This window comes from Rhipicephalus microplus, chromosome 4 (assembly GCF_043290135.1).
Source record: "Rhipicephalus microplus isolate Deutch F79 chromosome 4, USDA_Rmic, whole genome shotgun sequence".
Lineage (NCBI taxonomy): Eukaryota > Metazoa > Arthropoda > Arachnida > Ixodida > Ixodidae > Rhipicephalus > Rhipicephalus microplus.
Genome location: NC_134703.1, coordinates 70162249 through 70188403, shown reverse-complemented (window position 1 = coordinate 70188403; position 26155 = coordinate 70162249). Strand labels below are relative to the sequence as shown.

At 44.0% G+C, this 26155-nt stretch overlaps 1 protein-coding gene across 1 annotated transcript; it reads left to right on the top strand.

The window, feature by feature from the left end:
• The first annotated feature begins 721 nt into the window (after nucleotides 1-721).
• LOC119172100 (uncharacterized) lies at nucleotides 722-25259 on the top strand. Its single transcript, XM_075893093.1, has 3 exons — nucleotides 722-1728; nucleotides 21643-21714; nucleotides 23785-25259. Exons 1-3 carry the CDS (start codon nucleotides 745-747, stop codon nucleotides 24856-24858), a joined length of 2130 nt encoding a protein of 709 aa, XP_075749208.1. The 5' UTR covers nucleotides 722-744; the 3' UTR covers nucleotides 24859-25259.
• The last annotated feature ends 896 nt before the right edge of the window (nucleotides 25260-26155 follow it).

Sequence of the window (26155 nt, the reverse complement as noted above, 5' to 3'; positions counted from 1 at the left end):
TAATATTGCCAGGTTGTTGCCGTTTGCCGCAAACTTGCTCTAGTTTCTGTCGGAGTTGCGTGGTGTGTGCTAATGATTGTCGAAGCCGGTCGCAACAGACGGGCGTCCTGGTGAAGCTCTTAGTAACTAACCTGATCAAATCGAATCGAGCTTAACCTAACCATCCTTGTATATAAATGTGAATGAGCGTGTCAATTTCACATGTGAGGAGTTGACAAGGTACGCTGAGCTTAGGAGAGCAAACTCAGCATCTTCTTTGATTCAGAAGCCAGCTAACGAAGCTATTATGCCCAATAATCTGCGCACTCTGTGACAAAAGCGCGCAGTGACCAGCTATGGCGTCACTGAATGGTTAGCAGCAGTTTGCAAAGATCCCTTTGTAGTGTCAGTCATGTTTTAATTCATCGCTACTTTATTGCATTTCTTAATAATGGTAATAACTCCTTCTTGACCACCCAGACTCTTCGGAATTTCACAGCTTCCCAGACATTGCTGAAATGTTGTTCAGCGGGCAAGCAGCAGTCAGCTGACGGGTGCTATGGCCTCACTGCACCTAATGAATTTCCAAGATAGTGTTGCACTATTCTAAGCGAGCTCCAGATTTTATCCCTTTGAAGCATAGAATTTCCTTCACGTAAAGCTAAAAGTATATACGACCGCATATTTCTCCACAGACACCTGATTTTTTATACGGCATTGTTCCTCTGTCCTTGTAGAGTCAAGAAGTCTTCTGCCAGACTACATATGCCCTCTTCGTTCTGTAACCATGAAGAAATGCCTTCAAGTACTGCCCAAGCCAGGATTGTGGTGTTATTAATATGCCTCGTCATAGGAGCTATCCTTCTGTACAAGCGCCAGCAACGCCTCGAACCATCATCTAAGGCTACCGTACGCCGAGTTCCGATGAGGAAGGTGCTACCACGTCTCTACAACCACCCTAAGGATTATGTCATACTTCCTCCAGCCATTTGTGGCATGCGTTCAGCGCACGAAAGCGTGAACTTCTTCGTCGTGGTCGTCTCTGCAGTCGACCAGATTGAGAGGCGTCAAGCGATACGCAGGACCTGGGGCCGTGACTTGAAACTTCGAGGGAACAACAGTTTGGTGTTCCTCCTGGGAAAGGCGGAGAACACTGAGCAGCAGCGACGGGTCTTTGAGGAATCGGGTGAGCATTTCGACATAGTTCAAGGTGAAATGTGGGAAGGATACAGGAACCTCACTGTCAAGTCTGTGCAGGCGTTGCACCTGGCCACCACTCACTGCCGCCAGGCTTCGTTCTTACTCAAGACGGATGACGACACTTTCGTGAATGTTGCCAGGTTGTTAAAGACAGCGGCCGAATTACGCAAGGACGCCATATACGGCTCGATCCATGCCAACAATTCCGCCATCCGCGACCCGTCCATCAAGTGGTTTGTGACGTACGAGGAGTACAAGCCAGAGTCGTATCCAGACTTTGTCAGCGGATCCGCTTACGTCGTGGGAGGAGAGGTGATCGCGCCTCTTTACGTGCAGACGGGACGCGTGAGGCCTCTCTGGTTGGAAGACGTGTATGTCACAGGGTTGTGTGCCGAGGCGGCTGGCATACCTCGCGTCGGCTTATCAACGTTCAACTCGGACGAGGTGTCTTCGGTGTGTGACATGCGGAATATGGTTACATCGCATTACGTGACGCCGGAGAAAATGTTACTGTTCTGGCATGAGCTTCGAACCGCTGAGCTCAAGTGTAAATAACTAATGCACGTAAAACATCAGTCACTATGTGGCACATTTACAATCTACAAATTATTTAAATTAACTCGAACAAAAAAAAGCTAACCTATATTTTATAACGATTCGTGAGGTACTACCTAATGAAAATTTATTTTTTCGATGCTGTTTTTATTATATTAGCCAGTTACTTAGAGTGTTCATTACTTGATACAAAATTCTTATGCATGCATGTACGCAAAAGTAGATATAGAAGGAGAATTCGTACGTCGATACAAAGTTTCTATAATTTTTTTTTACTCATAAGAGTTGCGACAATGTATTCTGTCGTAATCTCAAAGTCATTTCACGGTTAATGAATTTGAAAGTTTGTAAATATCATTGTTGCTTGTTTTTCCATCTTGAAGACCACGTATTTGAAACATTATAGATTGCAGATTATAAATAGGACGTGCCGGCGTTATCTTATTGCTTTACGTTTATGCATATTCAGATACCCCTATGGGAGAGAGAGAGAGAGATAAAGATGCAAGGAAAGGCAGGGAGGTTAACCAACCCCTATGGGAGAAAGTAGCAGATAACCAGTGGCATAGCCAAGCAGTGGCACAACAGGCCCAGGCCCGGCCCCCTCCCGAAATTGTTTTCGACAAGGACAACAAAGCTCAAAAGGATCATTTGGCAAAGGTTCTCTCCTTCCTTGAAAAAAAAGTTTTGCTTATGCGCCTGCAAAAAACTCATATTTCATAAATATTTGTAGATATTCTCTTGCTACAAAGAAAGCCTTAAAGAAAGTGTTAACTTAATATAAAAATGTTCCCATGCTCTGACAACAAACAGTGGCACGATTAGAATGGGAAATAGCTAAAAAAATAGCACAGAGAGGGTGGCGAAAACGGGATGTGTTTCGACGCATTCCCACAAATTGATTTGTTCTCGCATTGTTGTGTTTGAGTGCAAAACCTGGTAATCACAGATAATCGCCACGTGGCTACCGCAATCTTACACGTGGGCGCTTGTTCGCTTCACACTGAGGAGTGTGACTTCCACAGGAGAATATTGGAACACCTCCAATGCACCCAAAAAGAAGCGTAGCTTGTGCTGAGTCGTTTAAGGTGGGGTCACAGCACAACTGGTGGGCCCGTTTGAGTTTCTTTTCTTGTACGCAATGATTGGGTAATCATTAAGTGCATGCAGGTCATGATGATTACAATTTCACATCTACGACACATAAAAAACTTCGACCATGACAGCTATTCTGTGGAAGTCGCACTTCTTCGACCAATAGATTGAGAACACCAACTCTCGCACTATAGCACACTCCAATTTCTACTTAGTGCTTGAAGGCTACTGAACAGCTCACTGAAGATCGGTAATAGATACGTGATTGTTCGTATAGGCTGTTCCCGAGGTTATCAAATTAACCAACGCGAGACAGTTCGTGTGAACGTAACATGCGTTTTGCCCTTCGTTAGAACGCTGTTACATTTCTAAGTATATGCCATTTTTTACTGAATGCACCAGCCCTCAACCAGGTGACATTAACAATTATTGACTGTCGATGGCTGCTGTCCTGTTAAATAGCTCAAGTGTTTACGAGGCTCTCAACACGGGTTCGAAAGTGATAACTTCTATATCTTTAATTTTGTTCCCACCAGGAAAATGGAAGATTGGGTTCGCGAAGTTCTTACATGCGTACAAGATCTTTATTCAAATCTTCAAGGGAAGATTCCAAGATTATTGCTTATTTGCTATAATGTTTGTTCGTTTTCTTCGACCACCACGTACACACACGTACGCCTGGTGTGACATTTAAATGGTAATTATTTATTAATTAAAGTAAGATGATAACATCATTAAGCAAGCGACGAATAACGCAACGTGAGATGTATGTGTTAAGTTATAAGTTTGGTAGCCCAAATAATTTTTTTCTTATCAAACAATAGGAATTCGAAAAACACTTCCCGATTATTTTCCAGTTATTCGTTGTTGTGGTTGGGGTCGCTTCAACGTGCACGTAATGTACTATTCAATGCTCTGTTTGCATTTGTAACCGTCATGCTCAATTTATCGCTCGAGCTTTTCTTTTTCCTTTTTTTTACACCACCATATGCATGGACAAAACTGAAATCTAGTTTTCTGGTGTTTCTTTTTTTGCTTATTATTTACAGTTTTTTACCTATGTGTGTGCTCGCAGTATACCTAATAATAAATATGAACGCGTCATTTTGCCATCTGGATCCCATTTTTATATAAAGGGGGCTTTTGTATTAAAGAGTACGCAACTTGCGGTGACCTGATTGGACAAGTGTTTTGGCGCACAGCTGCATTCTCCGAGGGTACTTTCTATCTACGGGTCTATATAATGAAAAGTCCAGTGTCACAGTTTATGTTATTGCCTACATCCATGACCGTCGGCTGCATTTTGTCTTAGGGGAGCGTACCCGTGTTGCATCACGGTGTGGAGTGCTTTTGTTTCTATAGGGCAGATACCCAGTACGTCTTGGTAAGCTTTAGAAGAGTGAGTACCCGTTTTTCATCCCTCCTGCCGCCGACCATTCATATACTTGCCTGATTAGTGCCAAACAATGCTATGACAAACGTCATTAAATTGCGTTTGTGGCTAGGGGATGTGACGATCGCGCCAAATATTTGAAATAGCTACAGTCCGCGTTCTCACGGGATAAATGAGTATGTGACTTGTGAATTGAATTCTAAGATTTTACATGCCGGAAACCCGACCTGAATAGAAAGTACGCAGCATTGGAGGACTTGGAAATAACATTGCCGATCTGCTGGGTTTATTTAAGCGCACACAAAGCATGGCCTGCATACTCATTTGCGTTTCAGCCACCACTGGAATGTGGTCACCGGAGCCGGCATTTTGATACGGTCATATTGCGCTAAACAGCGCAGTGACGCAACGCCGTGACTAACACGGTAGATTTTCAACTTAATCTATAATAGCATGGCATTGTTGAGTTTTAATGGTAATTATAACGAACTAAAAAGAAAACCAAGACAACTTTAAGGGTATGGTATGTTCTTTGTAGTGATTATGATGTAAATGTGTACAAATTAAAGTGAATGAAAGATATCTTTCCACCGGTAGAGGCCGAATCTTCAACCTTCGAATAACGCATTCTATACTTTACCATTGAGCTATATACGTCGTATACATATGACGTCCCGTATACCTTCCTTGGTTTTAAAGACGATAGTCTTTCTTGGGGACCTTCGACGCAAAAATTTGGGTCTGTCTGTCTGTGCATTTGTCTGTTTGACTACTCTTAATGGCACCGGGTACTTGAAACGGCCGACCCCATCCGCAGCGCCCACCAATGTTGCTCAAGCTTTAGCGTTCATGCTTGTGCAATTGTCAATAAATAAGCAATTATTGCGCAAGTCTGGGACATCATAGCGACACGTATTATTCTGCATGTGCATCTTTTACTAGAAAATGCATACATAAGTAATTTTAGGAACTGTAGCACTCATCACGCTGCGCTGACCACGCAACACTTGCCCGAAAAGGTGAGCGTTTCCAACGATTTGCTAAGACGCGATGGTGGCGGCACCTATACCCATCGCCTTGCGTTGTGCACCTTATAACCTCTGAGACGGGCGTGCACTCCCGCCTCAGAGCCACATGCTTCGTTTTCCAAGAACACTGCCAGGTGGTGCTCATGTCTCACGTGTGACGTGACTTGATGCGCTCGTTCTCCTCCGCTGCACGCTCGAGGCACTCTTACGCAGCGCCTTCAAAATACCGTTCTCCGATTTTCTCACGCAGAACATCAAATAAATTGTTCGCTCTCTCCCCGCGCAAGACTATCGTCTTTCGACGACATTTGCAGAATACTTGCAGATACGGGGTCAATTTTTTTTCTGGTACTTCAAATAAATGTTGTTTATAAAAATGTTGTTTATAAAAAAATAAAGCAGCCCCTAAAATTCCCTTTCTTTGTGTTGTGTTGTCAGATTCAATCCACCATCGAACGCATAATAATAACATGATCTGCACGTTGGCTGATTGCAGCAGCAGCAACAGCCGATTTATCGCGTAGCACGCTGAAAAGCGAAGAAAATTTGCAGGGTCCCTTATGCATTCGCCTAAGACGACTCGACGACGATGACGACGATGACGACGACGACGACGACGACGACGACGACGACGACGACGACGATGATGATGATGATGATGATGATGATGATGATGATGATGATGATGATGATGATGATGATGATGATGATGATATGCCTCAAACATGGCTCATACCTACTCAGGGAGGGTCGGCCAAGAATTGAAAATCGTATTCTTCTTTTTCGTTTCCGTGAATGTGGTTGAAGGTAAAGAACCTGAAGGCACTGCGCCGACCAAAGTAAAAGTTTAAAAAGAAAAAACAGAAAAAAGATCTTTCGGCTCCCATTTGGAAGCCTTGTTCACGCTAAAATGAAACCATTTGTAAAACAGTTCGCCTTGTGTATGTTTCAATATATCACGCAGGCATCGCGCATATATTGACGGCAGATTACCATCGCTCCTGTTTAAAGTGCTTGGAGTGGTTTGTATCACGAGTGACTCAAGATGAAGGCACCGCGACAGCCCCTTTTCTCTAGCGAGAACACGTGCCTTCCCCCTATCGATTGTGTGACCACCTGACGCATGCTCGGCCAAAGCACTGGATTTAACATTTACTTTCTTAACGTCGTAAATGTGCTGTTTGAGGCGCCGTTCAAAGTCACCATTTTTACCGATATACACATCGTCACAGTCTGTGCACGGGACAGCGTACACTACACCAGGGAACTTCACTTTGGCTAATCTGTCTTTCATATTTACAAGCAATTGTCGTAGCTTTTGGTCTGGAACATGTGCAACATGGACGCCATAGGAACGCAGAATACGGCCGCAAGTTTCGCTTATGGAGGGTATATACGGTATTCCCGCAAGCTTTTCACCAGATGCAGCACAGGGCAATTCTGGGCGTGGAATTTGTCGTTCGACAGCGTTCAAGAAGGAATTCGAATAGCCACGGGCTGGCAATTCACGCCGCACCAACTCTACGTCGGCTGCGTAGTCTTGTGTAGATTTCCTGCGCGCGTCCTAGAAGTGTAGAAACCACGGCTCTTTTGTGAGAAGCGGGCTGCATGCTATCAAAATGCAAGTAACGACCTATGTGGGTCATCTTCCTGAACAACGCCAAACGACAAAGTGGGCCCTTTTCTTTCAGTGAGCATATCAAGGAATGGGAGCTTTCCTTCGACTTCCATCTCCACCGTGAATTGAATTGCTGCTTCCATGCTGTTCAGGTGTGAAATGAACACCTGAACCGCCTCTTGGTGAAGGATGCAAAAAATTTCGTCCACATAGCAGAAAAACACCTTCAGAGCTGGACTGAATGAGGAGAGGGCTCGACTTTCAATCGCTTCCATAGTCAAATTAGCAGCGGTTACTGCTATAGAAGCACCCATAGCCGTACTGTGGATCTGTTTGTAAAACTTCTTTTCGAAAGTAAAATACGTATTCAACAAACAGAACCGTAAAAGCCAAACTAAGTCTGGTACGCTCACTGGTGATCTTTTCGCTAGATCTGCATCCAACTCCAGACTCGTCCTGCACACATCCACAGCGAGTTCTGCGGGCACACTGGTAAAAAGCGATTTCACGTCAAAGGACACTAAAATATCATCTTCATCGAGGACGACGTCATGGACTTTGTCCATTAAGTCGTATGAGTTCCGGATGTGGGTGCCACGGTGTCCTACAAGAGGTGAAATGACACGAGGCAGAAATCTTGATAGCTTGTGGAGGGAGAGTGGTAAATCCACAATTGGGCGCATGGGAGTGCCTCGCTTGTGGACCTTAAGCAGGCCGTACAAAGCCGGTGCTGAACCACTGTGACAAAGTAAGGTGAGGTACAGTGACTTGCTTTCAGGGGGAACCACACGAACAGTTGCATTTACCTCTTCGGCGGGAAGGATTACGAGCTTACGATTGCCACGAAGCCTCCTGACCGCTTGACGCTCCTCTGAAGATAAGGAAGACGACGGGGGTGCCCGGAGTCTCGAAAGTCTCGCCCGGAGTCTTGTCGTCTTCGTTATTTTCAGAGGAGCGTCAAGCGGTCAGGAGGCTTCATAGCAACCGTAAGCTCGTGATCCTTCCCGCTGATAAGGGAAGCGCACCTGTTCTGTTGGACAGAACCGACTACTCGCGGAAAATGTTGACGCTGTTACAGGATACGAACACGTACGTGCCTCTCGACCGTGCTCCGACCCCCAAGGTGCAAAAAGACTTCCAGAGACTCTTGACGGATGTAATTCGTGTGGTTCCCCCTGAAAGCAAGTGACTGTACCCAACCATGTATCATCCCGACCTGATGGGCTTCCGTCAAACTTTAAACTTCATCAAACTTCGGTGAATGTATTGATTCTCTCCCATGTCCCTCCAAAATCTTTCTAAACTTCGTGCGGTTTAGGGGCGAAGCTCCTTGTTCAGAAAAAGTTTATTTACAGCATGTACAGAACACAAAGTCTTCATACCATTCCAGTAACAGGGCACATACACTTCGGCACATCTATATTTCATGACTATCATCACTACGTTACAGTGAAGACATTTCCTCTGATATACATGATTATGTTGGCATACATGCACACGAAAATTCAATGTGATATCACGATACAAGGGTATAACGATACAATAGATCCAAATGAAACACAATTTGTTACAAATGAAATCATATGTAACAACTCAACGGGCGCTGTTTAGCACCAAGTCGGTCGGAAAATATGGTGTGGCTTGTACGTCCCTCGTAGTACGTAACCACCAGTGGCTCATACCCGAAATAGCGGTCCTTACGATTTTCACCTCCAAGGTGGTTCCGGTGAGAGATTTATTCTGTGAGTTGTTGAACAATAAAAGATAGTGCTCAATGCACATGTTAATGGCTGCTAAGGGGGAATGAGAGACAGGAGCATTCGGCCTTTAAATAACGCGCACGCTGCGATCCCCATTAGCAGATATTGGCAATTACATTGAGCACGATCTGACAAGAAAGGGTTGCTACGTTATACTCGCTGGGTGTAACCTCCTTGGTTTTAGAAAGGTTTAGCGAGCGTTGGACCGCATAGCCATGAATACAGTGAACTAGTATATACCATGAACTCGAGGTGGTTAAAGGTGGGAAGTAAACCCGAAGCGCAAGCCGTAAGAAAGTGTGCATGTGCCAGCTCCCGTTTAGTCCTTGAAATGTCCGCTGGATGGCGGTGCTTCTATATGGAGAATGAAGCACAGAGCGTTGTGGGGATACAATAGGTATGAGGTGCTTCGAGGTCTGTGGAAGGGTGTAATGGTTCCAGGGCTTACTTTTGGGAACTCAGTGGTGTGCATGAGGGCAGAGGTGCAAGCGGGAATGGATGTAAATCAAAGGACTGTGGGACGCCTCGCGTTGGGTGCTCACGGGAAGACGACAAACGAGGCTGTAAAGGGCGATATGGGGTGGGCAGGTTTTGAGGCGAGGGAAGCGCAGAGCAAAATAAGGTTCGAAGAAAGGCTAAGAAATATGAAGGAGAGTAGATGGGCAGAGAAGGTGTTCCGTTATTTGTATAGGAAGAGCGTGGACACACAGTGGAGAAAAAGAACTAGAAGACTCACTAGTAAGTATACGGCTGGTATTGTAAGCCATATGTCAACAAAGAGCGTTAAGGGAAAAGTCAGGGAGGCGGAGAGGATTTACTGGATGGCAGCTATGGAGAAAAAACCGGCTTTGAGTAACTACCGAAAGGGCAAAAATGAAATAAGGAGGGAGGCATTTTACGATAATTCAAGGGGAAGCGCTTTACTGTTTGAAGCGAGATCGGGTTGCCTTAGAACGCGTAGTTATAAAGCAAGATTCAGTAAAGAAGAAGAACAATGCACATGCTGCGGGAAAGATAAGGAAACGGAGGAGCATGTTCTGATTGAATGTGGAGATATCCACCCAGGTGTACGTTTGGGCACGAGCCTACAGGAAGCCTTGGGTTTTAGGGACAACAATGGAAAGCTGAACACCCCGCGATTGAAATAAGTAAGAGACGGTTAGAGTATTGGTGGCAGAAAATTAGAGAGAAAGGACAAAAATAAATATTGGAAAAATAAAATATGGACAGTGTGCCGTAAATGGCAGAGAACTTAAGCTGAAAATTTACCTTTTGTTCCATTAAGATAGAATTTATCGAAGTAGAGGCATTAGGCCAACATAAAAAGAAAAAAAAGGTTTTTTTTTTTTTGTCGAGCCTGGTGGCATACTTGTCACCACCCCGTTATAAAGGGGACGCTCATAGCATCCATCCATCGAATATATGATGAAAAGATGCGAGATGGTGGTACTTGGAGTGCTGAATAGATGGACGAACGGACACACAGACAGATGCATGGATGGACGCATGAACGGACGCAGGCGCGGATGCATGGATGAACGGTGGGACGGACGCACGAACAGACGCACGCACGGATGGGTGGATGGACGCATGGACGGTTACACAGACGTACGCAGGAACGGATGGAAGCAAGAACGAATGGACGGACGAATGCTTCGCCCCACTCCCCATCATTCACTCCGTGGATATGCTGCCATTTTTTTGAGTGCGGAACACCTAAAGGATGCGACCTGTCGTCCTCATTCAGCTCATGCGGCGTGGTGACGTTCAGTACAGGTCAGTACGGGTCATAAGCCCTCAGTACAGGTCTTAACTGGGCTAGTGACGCTCAACCCGGGGTCGAAGTGAACAAGGAAGGTCTAAAGTAATGTAATTAATAGACCCAAGAATTAATCCCATCAATTACCCAAGAATCACTAAAACTTTTCTGAAACATGATGTAGACTCCGGTGTGGCTCAAGCAAGGGCGCTACCATCTCGCCGAGTGAGCGAATAGTCCTCCCCGTGTGCGGCGTCTCAATTGTGAGTTTTGAAAACTCGCTTAACAAGATAGTACTCGTGTCGGGGAAACTCTCCATGCCTACTTCAAACATTGGCGTCATTGACCTTTTCGTAAATGGAAGAGCGGGAAGTCTACTAGGAGGTAATCGCTCGGTGCCCGTGCGATGCACTTTCTCAGGTTTCGATGTAGTGAAGCTGCCACACGTCTTATTTATTTTTTTTTCGTCAGTGCCTGCAGAATTTAAGGCATTGCAAGCTTATGCACCTCGCCTGTTTGTGCACTGGCTTCGCGATCAGCGGAACCAGTGCTTTGTGAATTTCAATTTGTCGCAAAATACATTTTGGGATGAGTAGTTTTGTGATGTGGGTGAAGCCGTGTTTGTGATGTCGTGGAACGCCGGCCTTCGATACGTGAAGCGATGCCAGAAAGACGGAGCCTCGAGACAAGCAACAGAACGCCTTTAATGGCGACAGAAACGAATACTCAAACTGTCCATAATGATGATAGTGCAGCAAGCAGTTATCTTGGTGCTCACTGAGGAGACCGCAGTCCGCGATCACTCCTTCTTTGTCGTCATCTGCTATTGCCGACATGAGACGTATAATTCCCACAACTTTTTTCCTAATAAAATCAATTGTTAGTGAGCGCCTTTCCAACATACTTGTCGCCTGTGACCAGTCCTTTCACACTCTACTTTTAATTTCGGTGCTCCTTTGACCATCAATGATGTCATTCTTTGACGTCGTTGTCTGACGTCACGTCATGTGGCGTCACAGTGACATCATGATGGTGTCATAATTACGTCAAAAGTTATGTCCATGGGTGAAGTCCATGGGTGATGTCCAGGCGACGACGTCATCTGGGGAGGTTATCAGACGATAAGTTCTATTGCGTCACTCACATTCTACTGCGTCACTCGGAAGACCTCAATAACTGCTAATTCACACTGAGCATTCCGGCAACCGAAAGGGCGGTGAATCCGATTCAGCGGCGGCGAGATCCGCCGAAAGGGCCCTCTCCGCGCTGATCACTCCCGGACCGACTTTTGCGGCGTCTGCCGCCGGATCGGCTCGCCGCGAACCAATAGCAGCACTAGCCAAGGAACTTAAAAAAAATGGCAGCCAAGTCCAACTTGCTCGTCATGTCACAGTCAAGTAGCGTGCGCTTAGCGGTAATGCTCATTGAATTGTTGGGCTACCACCCGGCCCTATACGACCAACGCCACCCGAAGCACAAGGACACCTTGCTAGCTATAAGACTACTAGTGCAAATAAAATAGGAAACAAGCTTGCATTGACTGGTAAGTACGAGTTCCTCTGTCTATGTTGTTTTTCTTCTTAAATCGCGAGCACCTTGTGATGTAGTTTTTCTCTTGAGAGTCGCAATGAGCGTTTCGACACTCAAATTATAAACTATAAAGTGTCAGCAGTTCACAACTGTAAAGTTGAGAATGGCTGACAACATCCGGGGAACAGCGCATCCATGCCACGGTCGCCCTGTATTTGACTGTTCACTCGACAGATGGCACACTATGGCTATTCAGTTTAGAGTAACTGTATATGGTCCCTACGGGACCAGAGTAGCGCAACTGTTTTCCAACGCCGCCGGCACCGCCAGCAACCATGCATTGCGGAGAAGCTGACACTCAGGCCAATTTTGAGTTCCCCGGCGTCACCGCTGCATTGGCGTGAATCATCGCCCTTCAAGTTCAAAGCCAGTCGCACTGGTTTTGCATCTTTTCTGAATGTGGTTCATAGATGCGTGCGGGTGACTGTGGACTAGCTCTATGTGCGCACAAGCTTTGCAGTTCTACCATCACTGCAATCGGAATGTTACAACGACTGGGTAAACTGATAAAAGATGTTTTACCAGGTGCTGAATGCTCCTTCGTTTGTGGTGTACAAAGAGAACTGCACTGTTCTTTGTCACGCATTCATATCTGTTCAAAGGGAGCCAGATTACCTATTCTTATGCAAAAACAAAATATTTATTTGCCACCGACGTAGCTACAAGGGCATGGTTGTTAAAGTCACTGAACTTTACAGCAAAAGCTCTTATTAGATCACAAGGACTGAGTCCGGCACCGTAGATGTTCGCCACCGCCGGTGTCCGTGATCCTTATTACATGAAATTAAAAAAACATACAAAAAATCATACGTGTCTTACTTGGAAATCGAAGCAGAGTCTTTTGCGTAGCAGCAGAGTATTCTACCGCAAAGCTACGGCAAAAGTGTGTGCCGCATTCTAAACTGACTTTATGTAGGCTGCATATTGGGTAAAAATTTGTGTTTACGTGTGAAATAAATCGTCTGAGAAGAGTGAAGTAACAACCGTGTGTCACACAACGCGTATTGCGCAAAACGTTCACCGTTATGCTCTTACCTAAGGCATAACTCTTCATTTCGGTTATATTCACCGCGACTAATCGGGCGATTCCATGCACAATCAAGGTCAACGAGTGTCACATATTTCACCAGCGTAACGTGAATACTGAATGTTCTCACTTGGTATCCGGTCAAAAATTCCGAAAATTTGCGAAATGTGAATGTCGCAAGACCAAACGAATTGATAATGTTCGCTCTGCACTTTTCGCCACACGCTGAGAAAGAACGTCGCTCTTTTTTTTTACAACGTTGTTTAGTCGGTACTTACGTTGCACTTTGTTGGCAATCGGGCAGAAAAGCGGCCTTCAAGCACTGCGAACAGTGCGTGAAAGATGCAAGCCAAGCTAGTATGTCAACATGCAACACGATGAAAAAAAAAAAAAAAAACACGCCAGTGGTGTCGCTTGCAGAAACAGAGGGTGACTTCACCGCATAGCTGGTTGCTAGCCAGGAGATGGCGGACCTGTGCGCTACTCTGGTTCCATAGGGACCATATACAGTTACTCTAATTCTGTGAATTCGCCATTTGGTGTTTCTGTGCAGCGCTGGCTCTTTTTCACAGGCATTTTCGGTGGAGGCGAAAATGCTCTAGGCCCGTCGGCTCCCGTTTGGGTGCACGTACAAGGACCTCAAGTGGTCTGAATGTCCGGAGCTCTTCACTACAGCGTCTCTCATGATCATATGGTGGTTTCGAAAAGTTAAACCCTGCGCTTAAATCTATCAATTTTTACAAAAAATGGAATACGTGTGAAATTACTGCAACCAAAAAGAAAAAAAAAACATGTTAAGTGGTCGATGATTTACGTTTCAACGATTTCACTTTAAAATTCACTATTCCCGCCTCGGAGCAAGTATGTTTTAAAAATTGCCTAGCTGTCATTACAAAGTTTCAATCTTTCAAACGCATTGTTGTCTTTTAGCGCCATCCAGCGCCTCTAGGTGGATGTAAAGCTATTGTTAGTTCGGACACTAGGCGTAACGTGGCTGCGCAGTTGTTTGATCAATAAAATGCAATGGAGGAAGGCTGGGGGGTCGCTATGAAGCTATATAATGAAACGAAGTGAAGTAACATAGCTGCTTCACGGCAAATATTTTAAAACTCTAGAATACGTCTTTTTGACACAGTATTTGCGCCTTTTGATTGTGTTACTACTTCGGAAAGCGCGATATTTAAACCTAGCATATATTGAATTTCATCACTCGGCGTATTCAGCAGTTGCCGCGGAGGCGAGATATGCCAGAGTGATTTTTTTTATTTGGACTCGCTCATCACGATCACTACTTTTATTGTATTGAGAGCCCAATTTCATGTCTGTCTGCGCAACAAGCTTCATTCTGGCGTGAGACAACAGTAACTAACACCTAATTTTGAGAACATAGAGCATTTTGCGTCTGTAATAAAAGACATCATCGCATTTTTAGGCTGTGTAGTTGTTGTATTGTTTGCAGGTTATTTTAATGTTCGAGCAGACACTGCCTCGCACAGATGTAGTCCGGTTTTTTTTTATGTAGCATGAGCTTAGCAAAACAATTGTGAGCAACATTTAAATTGGCACTTTTCCCGACTCTCAATAGAAAGGTTGTGGCTATAACTTTTACTCAGCACAACGCATAGGTAACGGAAGCAATCATAATGGACTAACATATCAATAAAAAATAAGTTGGAAGCGAGATTACCCACGTAAAGACTTTATGTTGGGAAGGTCCCCATCACCAGGGCCAGCGAGTGAAGTATTGTCGTTTCCTCATCTGCTGCGACTCGTACAACAAGTGCAAATGAGTTCTGCTGAGACACGCAAAGTGGCGAAAGGGTTGAGAAAAGGTAATTAGACAACCACCCTTGGGGCCCGAAGCCACAAGGAAATCCGCACGAATTTCCCAGAAAGAAAAGCTTCTTGGCAGCTGTGAAAAGCTTCTTGGTTTTCGTATATACTAAGAGAATCCGTACGGATTTCCTTGTGGCTTCATGCCACAAACAGGCAGTTGTCTGATTCCCATTTAGTACAACGAGTTGTTAGTAATATTTAGAGTATGGATTACCACAGGTGCTCGAAATAATCGTTTGGAAGTATAGCGCCCCTTCTGCCCCTCGCTTCTTTGTTACTTTCTCGCTCCATGCACTTCTCAATAGCACGAGCCCCGAGAGACGCTCTTGTTTCTCTTCCAGGCACATCTAGTCGAGCAATCAGTTCCAGTTTTCCTAAATTTCTGAAAAACTTTTGTAAAAAATCCAACCGGTGCAAAATCGATGATCCCGGACTATGTATGTATGTATGTATGTATGTATGTATGTATGTATGTATGTATGTATGTATGTATGTATGTATGTATGTATGTATGTATGTATGTATGTATGTATGTATGTATGTATGTATGTATGTATGTATGTATGTATGTATGTATGTATGTATGTATGTATGTATGTATGTATGTATGTATGTATGTATGTATGTATGCATGCATGCATGTGTGTTTGTGTGAGCGTAACCTTACTAAAAGTTGAAAATTTTGAACAAGATCAACGTGAGATCAGGCGTTTTTTTAATAACTCGGGTCGTTGCAACACCTGGTGGAGAAGATCTCAACCACGCGCTTCTTTCTACGTGACCTCTGAGATCTTCTCCGTCAGCGCGACAAACAAAACACTAAGTCATGCCAATAAATAAATACACCAGGGCACGAAAACGCCGACGCTTGAGAGCGACTATTGGGCATCTAATTCAAAACTTAAGATCCCCTCCCAATTATTCAGAATAGTGTTAATTCATGAAAAAGTTATTTATACGCACGCTAGCCATCACTGGTTCCTCAAAGTCATGCGCTGAAGAACCACTGACGCAATGGACGGACTTAATATTGAAGTGGTGCTCAGTACTATGTTCAACTTACGAGGTGATCTTCTCCTCCTGGTCTGCAGCAGATGACCGCCATCTTCTACCTCATTTATTCCCTGTAATTAAGAGCACCCGCCAGTATTTCTTCAAGTTTCTTTAGAACCGACCGCGTTGATGACTTTGGTTGATCCCATGACTACTGCGTTTCATAAGTCACCATTGAAACGTTTGCAGAATTCTATGTGAATCTGGCACATTATTTTGCACACAACATTGATTAAGCATTGTTCGGCGTATTGAACGATGCGAGCATTATTAACAACCTAACTTCTGATGACTGTGAGTGATATCTACTTATTATTTCGTCTGTATAAACCAAAAACACTTCTGTATTTCGATGTGCCACCGCAAGACGCTGGGGAAATAGGAGAAAAACAGCCTGACCACTGCCAACTATAGGGGCACAACGCCTGCCTGCTCCTTCGGGAAGGGGAGACATACAAGACAGCAAGGCAGGAGAGAAGGAAAAATAAAGACAGAGCAGATGAAGAAAAAACAGACAAACATAAATACACGTAAGCACGAATTAATATTCACATTAAAAACATGCCTATAAACGCAAGGCCACACTGGTTTTTCTTTAAACATTTCTCATGATTCGATGGGCCTGATCACACCTAATAGCGCATTTTTCTTGACAGAGGCAATAGTCGTGATTATTCATGGAGGCAGCCGTTCACAAGAATATTTTACACTGTCTGCAGGGAACAGCCCTCAGTAGGCAAGATTCGTGTACAATACCCGTCTCAGATTTGATACGTTACATAAGCATGTCGATCAGAATTTTATTTTACCTGCTTTGATGAACAAATAGTGGCCTAGTTACTAATTTGGAAATAGACCGAAACTCTTTTCTCGTATTTGTGTTTTTTAATTATCGAATTAGTTACCGAAATCATTTTGATAAGTTGGAAGGAAGAAAAAATTTGTCCGAATCAGCACTAAATGGGACGTAACTGCTAGAGTTTGTCCGCAGCGGTGGATAAATGGTTATGGTGCCCCGATATAACTGACCCGAAGGTCGCAGGTTCGATAGCAACTGTGGTGGTCGCATTTCGATGGAACGAAATTGGTAAGGGCCTGTGTATTGTGCGTTATCACTCCACGCTAAAGAACAACAGACCGTCGAACTTTCCAGAGCCCCTACTACAGCGTCCCTCATAGTAATATTATGGTTTTTGGACGTAAAACCAAGAATATCAAGTTTGAACCATCCAGCAGGCCCTGAAAATGGCGGAAAGGCTAAACCTTGCCGCGAACACCTGGGCGGCCTAGACCAAGCTACCAATCTGAAGGTTTTAGATGAGTTTTTGTACACTCCACTTCATAATTCTTTTTTACTGCCAGGCGTGATCAAGGGCAGTGTACTTATGTCAGTAATCTCAAGTATTGCAACACCATTCCTTTCATCATATTTGAAGAAACAAAAGCCGCTTATAATACCAGGTCAGAGATCAGTGCAGTACCTGGTAGACTTCGTACTTCGTCGCATCACAAACTAGGCATTTGATTGATATGCGAGGTTTAACGTCCCAAAACCACCATATGATTATGAGAGACGCCGTAGAGGAGGGCTCCGGAAATTTCGACCACCTGGGGTTTTTAAACGTGCACCGAAATGTGAGCACACGGGCCTACAACATTTCTGCCTCCATCGGAAATGCAGCTGCCGCAGCCGGGATTTGATCCCGCGACCTACGGGTCAGCAGCTGAGTACCTTAGCGACTAGACTACCGCGGCAAACTAGGCAATTGACTTGCTCTATAACAAGCCCGTGTCGCTTTTTTTTTTATGTACACCGTTTCTACCTCCCACGCACGATCACATGGTGTAGGAAGAGGCGCGAAATGCCTCCGAAGACGTTACATCAGTATTCGGGCATCGACGTCGTGACCAGTTGAGATGTTGTTGTCTCGTTTATTAACGGACCCGCCCACGACTCACTTTTATTGGGAAACGCATTTATGACCTCGTGGGCAGCTGCGGGGGGACACGCTTTCAGCCGGTGACGACATACGCTCCTTGAACGAACAGGCGTGAGGGCGAGCGGTCACTCATTCACACGAAGTCTCCTCGTGTACTTGGGTACGTACACCTTTCCGCTATTTTACGCTCACGAGCGACGAACGAATCGATTGACAAGAGTGCGGAGCACCTTGAATGGCGTTCAACTGTGCTTTTTACTGCAACTTACGTGCACGCTCCATTCAAAATGGATGCGTAAACGAGTCACATCTTAGAAATTTCTTTTGCAAGAACGAAACTTGTAAGTTGAATAGTTGACGAGTCATTTTTACTGGTCATCCTTACTCGTCTATTTTTTTTATAATTAAGACAAAAAAAATATGAAAATTGTCTTCTTAAACTTGTTAACCCACTAGACTTTAAAAAAAAGTGTATTTACCTGTGCGTCACGTAACGGTTATTAAATGAAGTACAATTGTCTACGTAGCTGCGAATACTTTACATACCAGTGCATCTTACTCTAAAAACCAAAACAACAACAACAACGTAACCGAAAGAAGGCGGGACCTCCATAATTTGAGCTATAAAGCACCGCTACATTAATTGTGCTTCTTTTGAACATGCTCATATCGCATATAAGGTAATGTGTATGCCTATTCTTTTGTTTTTGATGTTGTGTGCGTGTAGAGTGGGTGACTTTTGTCTATGAATGCAGTGAATACTGACATAGGACAAAATGGGAGTACAAACTAGTGGCGCGTAGATTTGAAAGACTTTACTGTTTAATATGAAAAAATTACTCAAAACAGTAAAATTTGGTTTCAATTTTTCCTTCTTAAGGGCAGCATGGTTGAAAGGGAAGAGGATGCAGAGGGATACAGAGAAGAACGGCGAATTCCGGCACGGAGTTACATCGTAATTCAAAAACACAGACGGTGGTGGCTCAAGAACGCAACCAGAACCAAAAAGCTAATGGCGAGTAGCTCAGACATCGCGTTCACATCAAGATCATCACGGTCAGCATTTTCAGCCACTCAGCGTCGAACGTGCAGCTTTAAACATGCGTTAAACACAAGTATGCCCACTTACGTAACTTCGTGAAGCGAATTTCGCCTGTTTGCACGTCGTAAAAACTTACGTCAGCGGTACTGTGAAATGTTGAAAATTAAAGCCAAAAAATCCCAACTTCTTTTTTTGCGGTTAATTTCTCTTGGATGAGAAGAAAAAGGAAAGAGAGGAAAGGCAGGGATTTTTACCAGTTTAGCATAATCACCTACTGCACGAGATATCGGAACCATCATGGCGGCTCAATCACTATGATGTTTGACGGCAGCGAACGAGAGTGCTGGCTCAATTCCCGAGTGCATATAGGTTGAATTGAGACGAGAGCTGAACACGAGAAAGCTTATTTGGCGTATCTCATGTGAACGCTAAAGAAGCCACGAGTGAGTTGTCCTGTCCCACTTGTAATAAATCTTGCTAACACATTTGTGCGAAGGTGCGAGAGAATACACCGAACCACTAAGCATAGCCTTCATTGATTACGAGAAGGCATTTAATTCAGTAAATATATATCAGCAGGTATGCATACAAAGGCGAAATAAGAGTGCCGACGAAGCATATACAAGCATCCTGGAAAAAATCTACAGAGGATCAACTACCAGCATAGTGATCTATGAATAAAGCGACAGAATAGCGATACAGAAGGGTGCAAGACAAGGGGATATGATATCCCCAATTCTATTTACCGCGTGCTTACAGGAGGTTATCAGAGGCCTAGAATGGGGAGAATTAGGGACGAAAGTTAATGTAGAGCACCTTAATAACCTGCGCTTCACTGACGACATTTCATTCCTGAGTAACTGAAGGGACAAATTGCAATTCACGCCAACATCTCCTTATATATCATATCAATAAAAAAGAGCAATTCATGAATTGCAATTCATGACGCACCAACTATAGCCCGAACCTCCACGCGTCAATGTGTCATGTAGTCATGGTAAATACATTAAGAGTACGCACCACGAAAACGGGGCGAATACCACTGAATTGTCACCGGTCCGTACTATGCGTGTTATGAGTTAAAAATTCGTCGTTGTTGCCTATAACAGTATGTTTGGCTCAGCAGCGGTGTCTGAATGCCCGGCGGCAAAATTTGCGAAGACACTCAAGTTTGCTCACTAGGGAGTTTGTCATTAGGGAGTTTTAGAATAGCGCACCGCGAGCCCTTGCGGTGCGGTCGCTGCCACTGCGCATGCGTCGTAACGCGAGTCGGCGTTCGCGTTCGCGGACCGCACGCAGAAAATTCGAAATTGCGTGCGGTGATGGCGGCCCGCATGTGGCCTGCAAGTGCTGGATTCGAGGCTACGGTGTCGCTGCGATCGTGCATTGCGGTTTGCAGCAGGGCAAACGCTATTCTAAAGCTCATTTGGCACCCGCAACGCCCGCAACGCCCGCAACGCCCGCAACGCCCGCAACGCCCACAGCGCTTACAAACGTCGTTCTAAGACTCCGTATTTACTTGAAATGCAACTTCTTGAAGCACACCGGCGAAGTTATGGGGCGTTAGGGTACCGGTGGAGAGTAAAGCCCTAAAGAGTAAAGATTTTGTTGCGGTAAACATCGGCGCATACTGCATGTTTACCCCTCTTCAAGTTTCAAGTTAGTGGGGCTGAAACAAGCTTGCTTTGTCATTGCGTAGTGCATCCTCTGAACTTTATTTTCTTTAGGTGAAGGTCAAGATTAGATAAACACTAAACAGACGTAACTATGACAAATTTATGTTTCATGGAAGAGATTACTCGCACCAGGTGTTCGTATAAAAACTTCCCGCGAAAAAGTGCGTGGTAATGTCGGGGCACCCTCCCCTTCCAATCGTAATTCCTGCCTCCGATCAATTGATTGATTGATATGTGGGGTGTAACGGCCCAAAACCACCATATTATTATGAGAGACGCCGTAGTGAAGGGCTCCGGAAATGTCGACCACCTGGGGTTCTTCAACGTGCACCCAAATCTGAGCCTGCATCCGATCAAGAAATACCGAGCTGGCCTATGGACGCTAGTGCGTTGAAGTATGTGTGAGTAGACGTGAGTGTAACGTGAGCCGATATAAGGTTGACAGTAATGCTGGAGTTGAGAAGATAGGAGTGGAAGAGAAAGAAGGATCGGGGGCTTTAGGTTACAGTGTGAGGGGCCACGCTAACATGTGTCTTCACGTAAAAAAAACACAATACAAAGTAAATGTTATTGCCAAGAATCGGTTAGGCAGTACACGAATTGTTTCACAAGCGATTGTCATAAATATACAGCGTTTACGTGCTGCAATATTTATTTAAAATTTAAGGAGCAGTGGCAGGATAGACGGCTTACTGCGATAACTATGATCCTCGATCAAAACTTGTTTTTATTAAGCAGACAAGACTTAGCATAATTTTTATTTATTCCTCTAGACGGTGCGATTGTACGTGCCGGTATACGATACTTCCGCAAGCTGGCGCAAGCGGATAAAAAAAGAACGACAACAAAAGAATGAAAAGGTGGTATGAACGCGCATCGCAACCGCGGTGCTCTCTGATTGGCTAAAACCAAGGTTACGTGAACTTCAAAAAACAAAAGCGCGCAAAATTCACTCAGTTTTACCCAGGAAACTAGCAGCACATGCGCCGGAGTTGCTGCCGCATCATTTATTACAAGACCTCAGAGCGGAGACAGATGTGGTGGCGATAAAACTAAGCCACTGAACACACGTTCTGTCATTCGCTCAAAAGGGGAACGTAGAGGTGCGCTTTAATTGCGTTTTAAGTGCTGCAGTGAAAATGAAGTCTCGCTTTCTGAACAGGGTGAGTTCACGACATTTCCCAATAACCGCTTTTTAGTGATAGGTATTATTACGTGAATAAGTTTGTTATACGCTGGATGCGATGTAGAAAACCATTCAAAGGAGCCAAATAGCAAAATTGAAGTTATTTTAATTTGTAGCAACAGCGTCTTTTTGGTAATACTTTTAGACTTAAGTTTGTATTGTTTTTCGTGGCTTTTAGGACCATTTCACGCTTACCAATTATATACATAGTCCAATAATGTGGTTTCTAACGTGTTTATCACAGCACATGCACCTGATGTTTTAAGTGCTTTGAGTTGGTATTGACGGGTAATTTAGAGGTACAAACATTTTTTCTTCCTTTCTTAAAGTTACAGTGACTTTGCTTTATTTAGTGTCATTGCGTTCCAAAAAGAAGATGCAGTGCCAAAGAGAAGTCAAGTTCATTTGGCCAAATATATCTTTCAGTATATATAGTAGTTGTCACATCATAATTTTTGTGATTATATTACGCGAATTTACAAAGCATAATGAGATAGCATCAACCTTTTTTTAATTGTTCTGACAATCTCGATTTCTGAACACTGTTTTTTGAATGAAAACGATGTCTTTTTTGTGTGCTCAGTCTACATTAACAAAGTTTTAGAGTGAAAGAAAATTTTTCGAGACTAAAGATAGCGTCTTTCATTGATATTGGTGTATTAACGAGAGATAGCGTCCCACCAATTTAGTGGGTATTGAAGTGAAAGTAAGTTGAGGCAGTCGAGAAAGAGCAATCGTAATTTATTACATTGACCTCTTTTTATTCATTTACCTATTTACAAATACTACAGGCCCTACTCTGACCAAAGCAGGAGTAGGATCATCATTTAAACATAGACAATACTGACAAGAGTAATTAGAATTGTTGCTAACATATGTGCTAAAGTAAATGTAGTGTACAACAAGCAAAGAAAAAAATAAATGTGCTTCGCAAGTCCATACAGACAGTAATGTAACACTGATAAATCATACCGATAAAGCAATTCAACACAGCAGATAAGTTACAAAGAAACGCAGGAATTAACTTCTTACATTGCTGCACATAAACTTAATTTTACATGTTCAAGTAAAGATTATTTGAAAAATGAACAAATGTTTCTTTTGTATTAGCGTTAGCGACTTCTCGTAATTTATTACATAGTGATACTGCATTTCATAGTAATACTGAGTACGAAAAATCATAATTATGTAGTACCATGGTGTCGGGGTTAAGTGAAACACACCCTTGTGTTCTTGTTTCCTCCCGTACGCGTAAATTCCGCATGATATAGGCGTGGCCTAATTTGAGGCACGAAATATGATCCCCATGCAGTGGCACGTGACAGTGCTGTCAACTTTTCACAAGCAATCTCTACTCTTTTTCTTGACTTTTTGTTCACGTTTCTTTTACCAACCACTGAAATTGAAGTTAATCGTCTTCTATTTTGTAGTTGTATCTCACGAGTTTAGTTATCACTAACGTCTCTCAAACGCCTCTTTCTGTGTTCTCATTACTGTAGACAGACCGATCAGAAGTAAATGAATACGTCTACTACCATTATAAATATTTGTGACTGACCGGAGAAGCATAGAGGGTGACGTTTAGCCCAAAATAAACGGCTTGTGCTGTAGTTCACACAGGAAAGTAGTTGCAATGAGCGAGTTGTGGTCGTACTAATGATCCATGTGGGTACAAAAAATTGAGAGGCTGCATCATTTCTGGAATTTGACGCCTTTCAACTCATCGCCTTCGCACGCATTGTGTCTTTTTGTTGTTCAGTGGTTTTTGTAGCAAGCTTTATTCATATAGAACCGATCAAAAACGTTAGATTGCGTGATAATGATCGCTGGGATATATTTATTTATTTCCTCATTTACTTGTAATAAAAGAGGGCTGAATAACTAATCGTGGAGAGAGAAGCAGAGAAAAAGAATATGGTAAAACTGCGTAAAAGAATGACATTAAAAACTGAATCAAGTGGTGGGTAATATCACATATTCTAAATTTTATTAAGGCATGAACATATAAGCTCAAAGCACAAATGGTTATCCGGTAATATTTTTGCAGATCTTGCCGCTGCGGCCATCAGCATGGTTCCAGTGTCGCCTCAAGATTGTTGCCAGTGCAACGCTACTAACACTTCTTGCCTATTTCTTTCTACGCCTCGTCGCACCTGTGATTAGTGCCATCTTTGCAGAAACGCCTCTCAGGTGGTTCCATGACCCGAACATCGCCAAACAAAGCATACCGACCGAAAGGTTGCATAACAAGCCACATCGCTATCTTATAAATCCTCAGGGCATATGCCCGATAGGTCAACCAATAGACTACCTCTTCATGGTCTATTCGGCACCGGAGTACGTCGAAGCTCGAAGCGTTATTCGACGAACCTGGGCAAGCGACGCCAAGAGGTACTCTGGAAACAAAGTACTCTTTCTCTTTGGCAAGCCCAGTAACGACAGGTTACAAAGTGTCCTGGAGTTTGAGTCCCAGCAGTACGGAGACATCGTGCAAGAGAGCTTTATGGACACGTACCGCAACCTAACCCTGAAGACTGTAATGATGCTTCGATGGGCATCGCAGAATTGCCCTCAAGCCCGCTTCGTGGTCAAAATTGACGACGACTGCTTTCCTAACCTGGCCAACTTTTACCGTGCCATGCATGGTCAAGCGGAAGACACAATCTACGGTGAACTGAGGCATCGTGACCGACCCTACCGCGAGATCGGACACAAGTGGTACCTTTCGCCCGAGGAGTTTCCCAGGGACGTGTTTCCCGATTACATCACGGGAGGCATGTACGTCGTAGGTGGCCGTGTCGTGAATCTCCTGTACAGGGCCACGGGACAGGTTCCATTCTTCCGCGTCGAGGACATCTATCTGACCGGCATGTGCGCTGAAAGAGCAGGCATTACGAGGGTTAACTTGGAGGGAACGTACAACTTGAAGCTGTCCACTCTGTGCGAATACAAGAAGGCCATCTACGGTCACCACGTGACACCCGTAGAAATGAACGAAGTGTGGCACGCCATGAAGCGCCTTGAATACAAGTGTCGTCGACTGTTATTCAGCGTTCACTTATGCTACTGCCGGCCCGTAGATACATCAGCTGGTTTAGTAATCGAAACGCCAGTATTCTGAACTTCGCTTACATTTTTTGTAATTAAACAAGGTAATTTTTAATTCACCGTCACAAACTGTGTAGAACTTAAGAAATAGAACAGCATTTCGGTGAGTGTGATCATCGTCAAGTCAACGTGGGAATGAGCGCTTTTACTGTCTTAGTCTGCTTTCCGTACTGACGTGGCTTTTTTTCTGCGCACTCATCGTGGAATACGAACTCGCTCAGGCAGCTACTTGTATTTACAAAATGCAGCTATAGAGCGAATGTGTGACGTTTGTATCTCACTTTATTTCAAGATGGCGCTTGCATAAGCTCTCTGAATAACTTATTTGTTGCGGTTGTGTTCTTTTCCAGGCACTTAGAAAATTTATTGAAGGAATGAGAATAATGTAATAAAAAAACGAGATGTTCAAATAAACTGTTTTTCATATATCTCGTTTCGCTTCGCGGGTACAGTGGTCCAATAGACCTACTAGGTCTTCAATAGGTTTAGATGGAAGTACTATACTCGACCTACCCATTGCTGCCGGTTATATAAGTTTAGGACGAACAGGCGCCAGTAGTTTGTTATAAAGATGGTTTTGGGGGGAGGGGGGCATGCCTGCGAAAGACGAAAGAAGAGCACGCCTATATACAAAGTGTAACTACAAAAGGCAAAGCAAGCTTCACAGCCTAACAAAGCTATGGCTAGGTTGGCCAACCTAATCGTGGGGTGGTGAAATAATAAATAGGATAGACAAGGAGGAAGTTATTTTGCTGAGCTGTGTACGTGCCACACAGAATATGAGTGACATCAGCACTTTATCAGTAACAAACATCGGTCCTTTCCGCTTGAAAAGAAAAGTGCGCCTGCAGGAATTCAGGAGCCATTTAATTACTGCTGTTGAGCATAACAACACACGAAAAGTATGGTATACGCGTTTAGGCACTGCGATCTATACTAGGAAAATCACCGTTAAATTCGTCATATAGTTCGACTGCTAAACCACGATTTGATTAAGAAGCACGCCATGGTGAAAGTATTTAAACATTTCGACCATCTGGTGTTCCTCAAGAAGAACGGCTATTTGGGCTATTAGTTGGTTAAATTCTACTGTAATCAAGGTTGCAGTGCAAGCACGAAAGTGCTAGAAGAGAAGTGAACGGAAGGCACACACGATTCAGCGCTCGTGTTGTCGTCTGTGCCTTCCGTTTTTCGCCTTCCGTTCACTTTCCTTCTAGCGCTTTTGTGCTTGCGCTGCCACCCTTGCATTCTTCAACGTGCATTGAGATCGGAAAACGCGCAAGACTGCCTCCAGCAAAGTCCGACCACTG

Excerpts from the sequence above, each read along its gene's own strand:
- LOC119172100 (XM_075893093.1), top strand. The coding sequence starts at position 745 with ATGCCCTCTTCGTTCTGTAACCATGAAGAAATGCCTTCAAGTACTGCC. Across the intron at positions 1,729-21,642 it reads GAACCGCTGAGCTCAAGTGT|GGGAACGTAGAGGTGCGCTT; the intron begins AAATAACTAATG and ends TTCGCTCAAAAG. Across the intron at positions 21,715-23,784 it reads AGTCTCGCTTTCTGAACAGG|ATCTTGCCGCTGCGGCCATC; the intron begins GTGAGTTCACGA and ends ATATTTTTGCAG.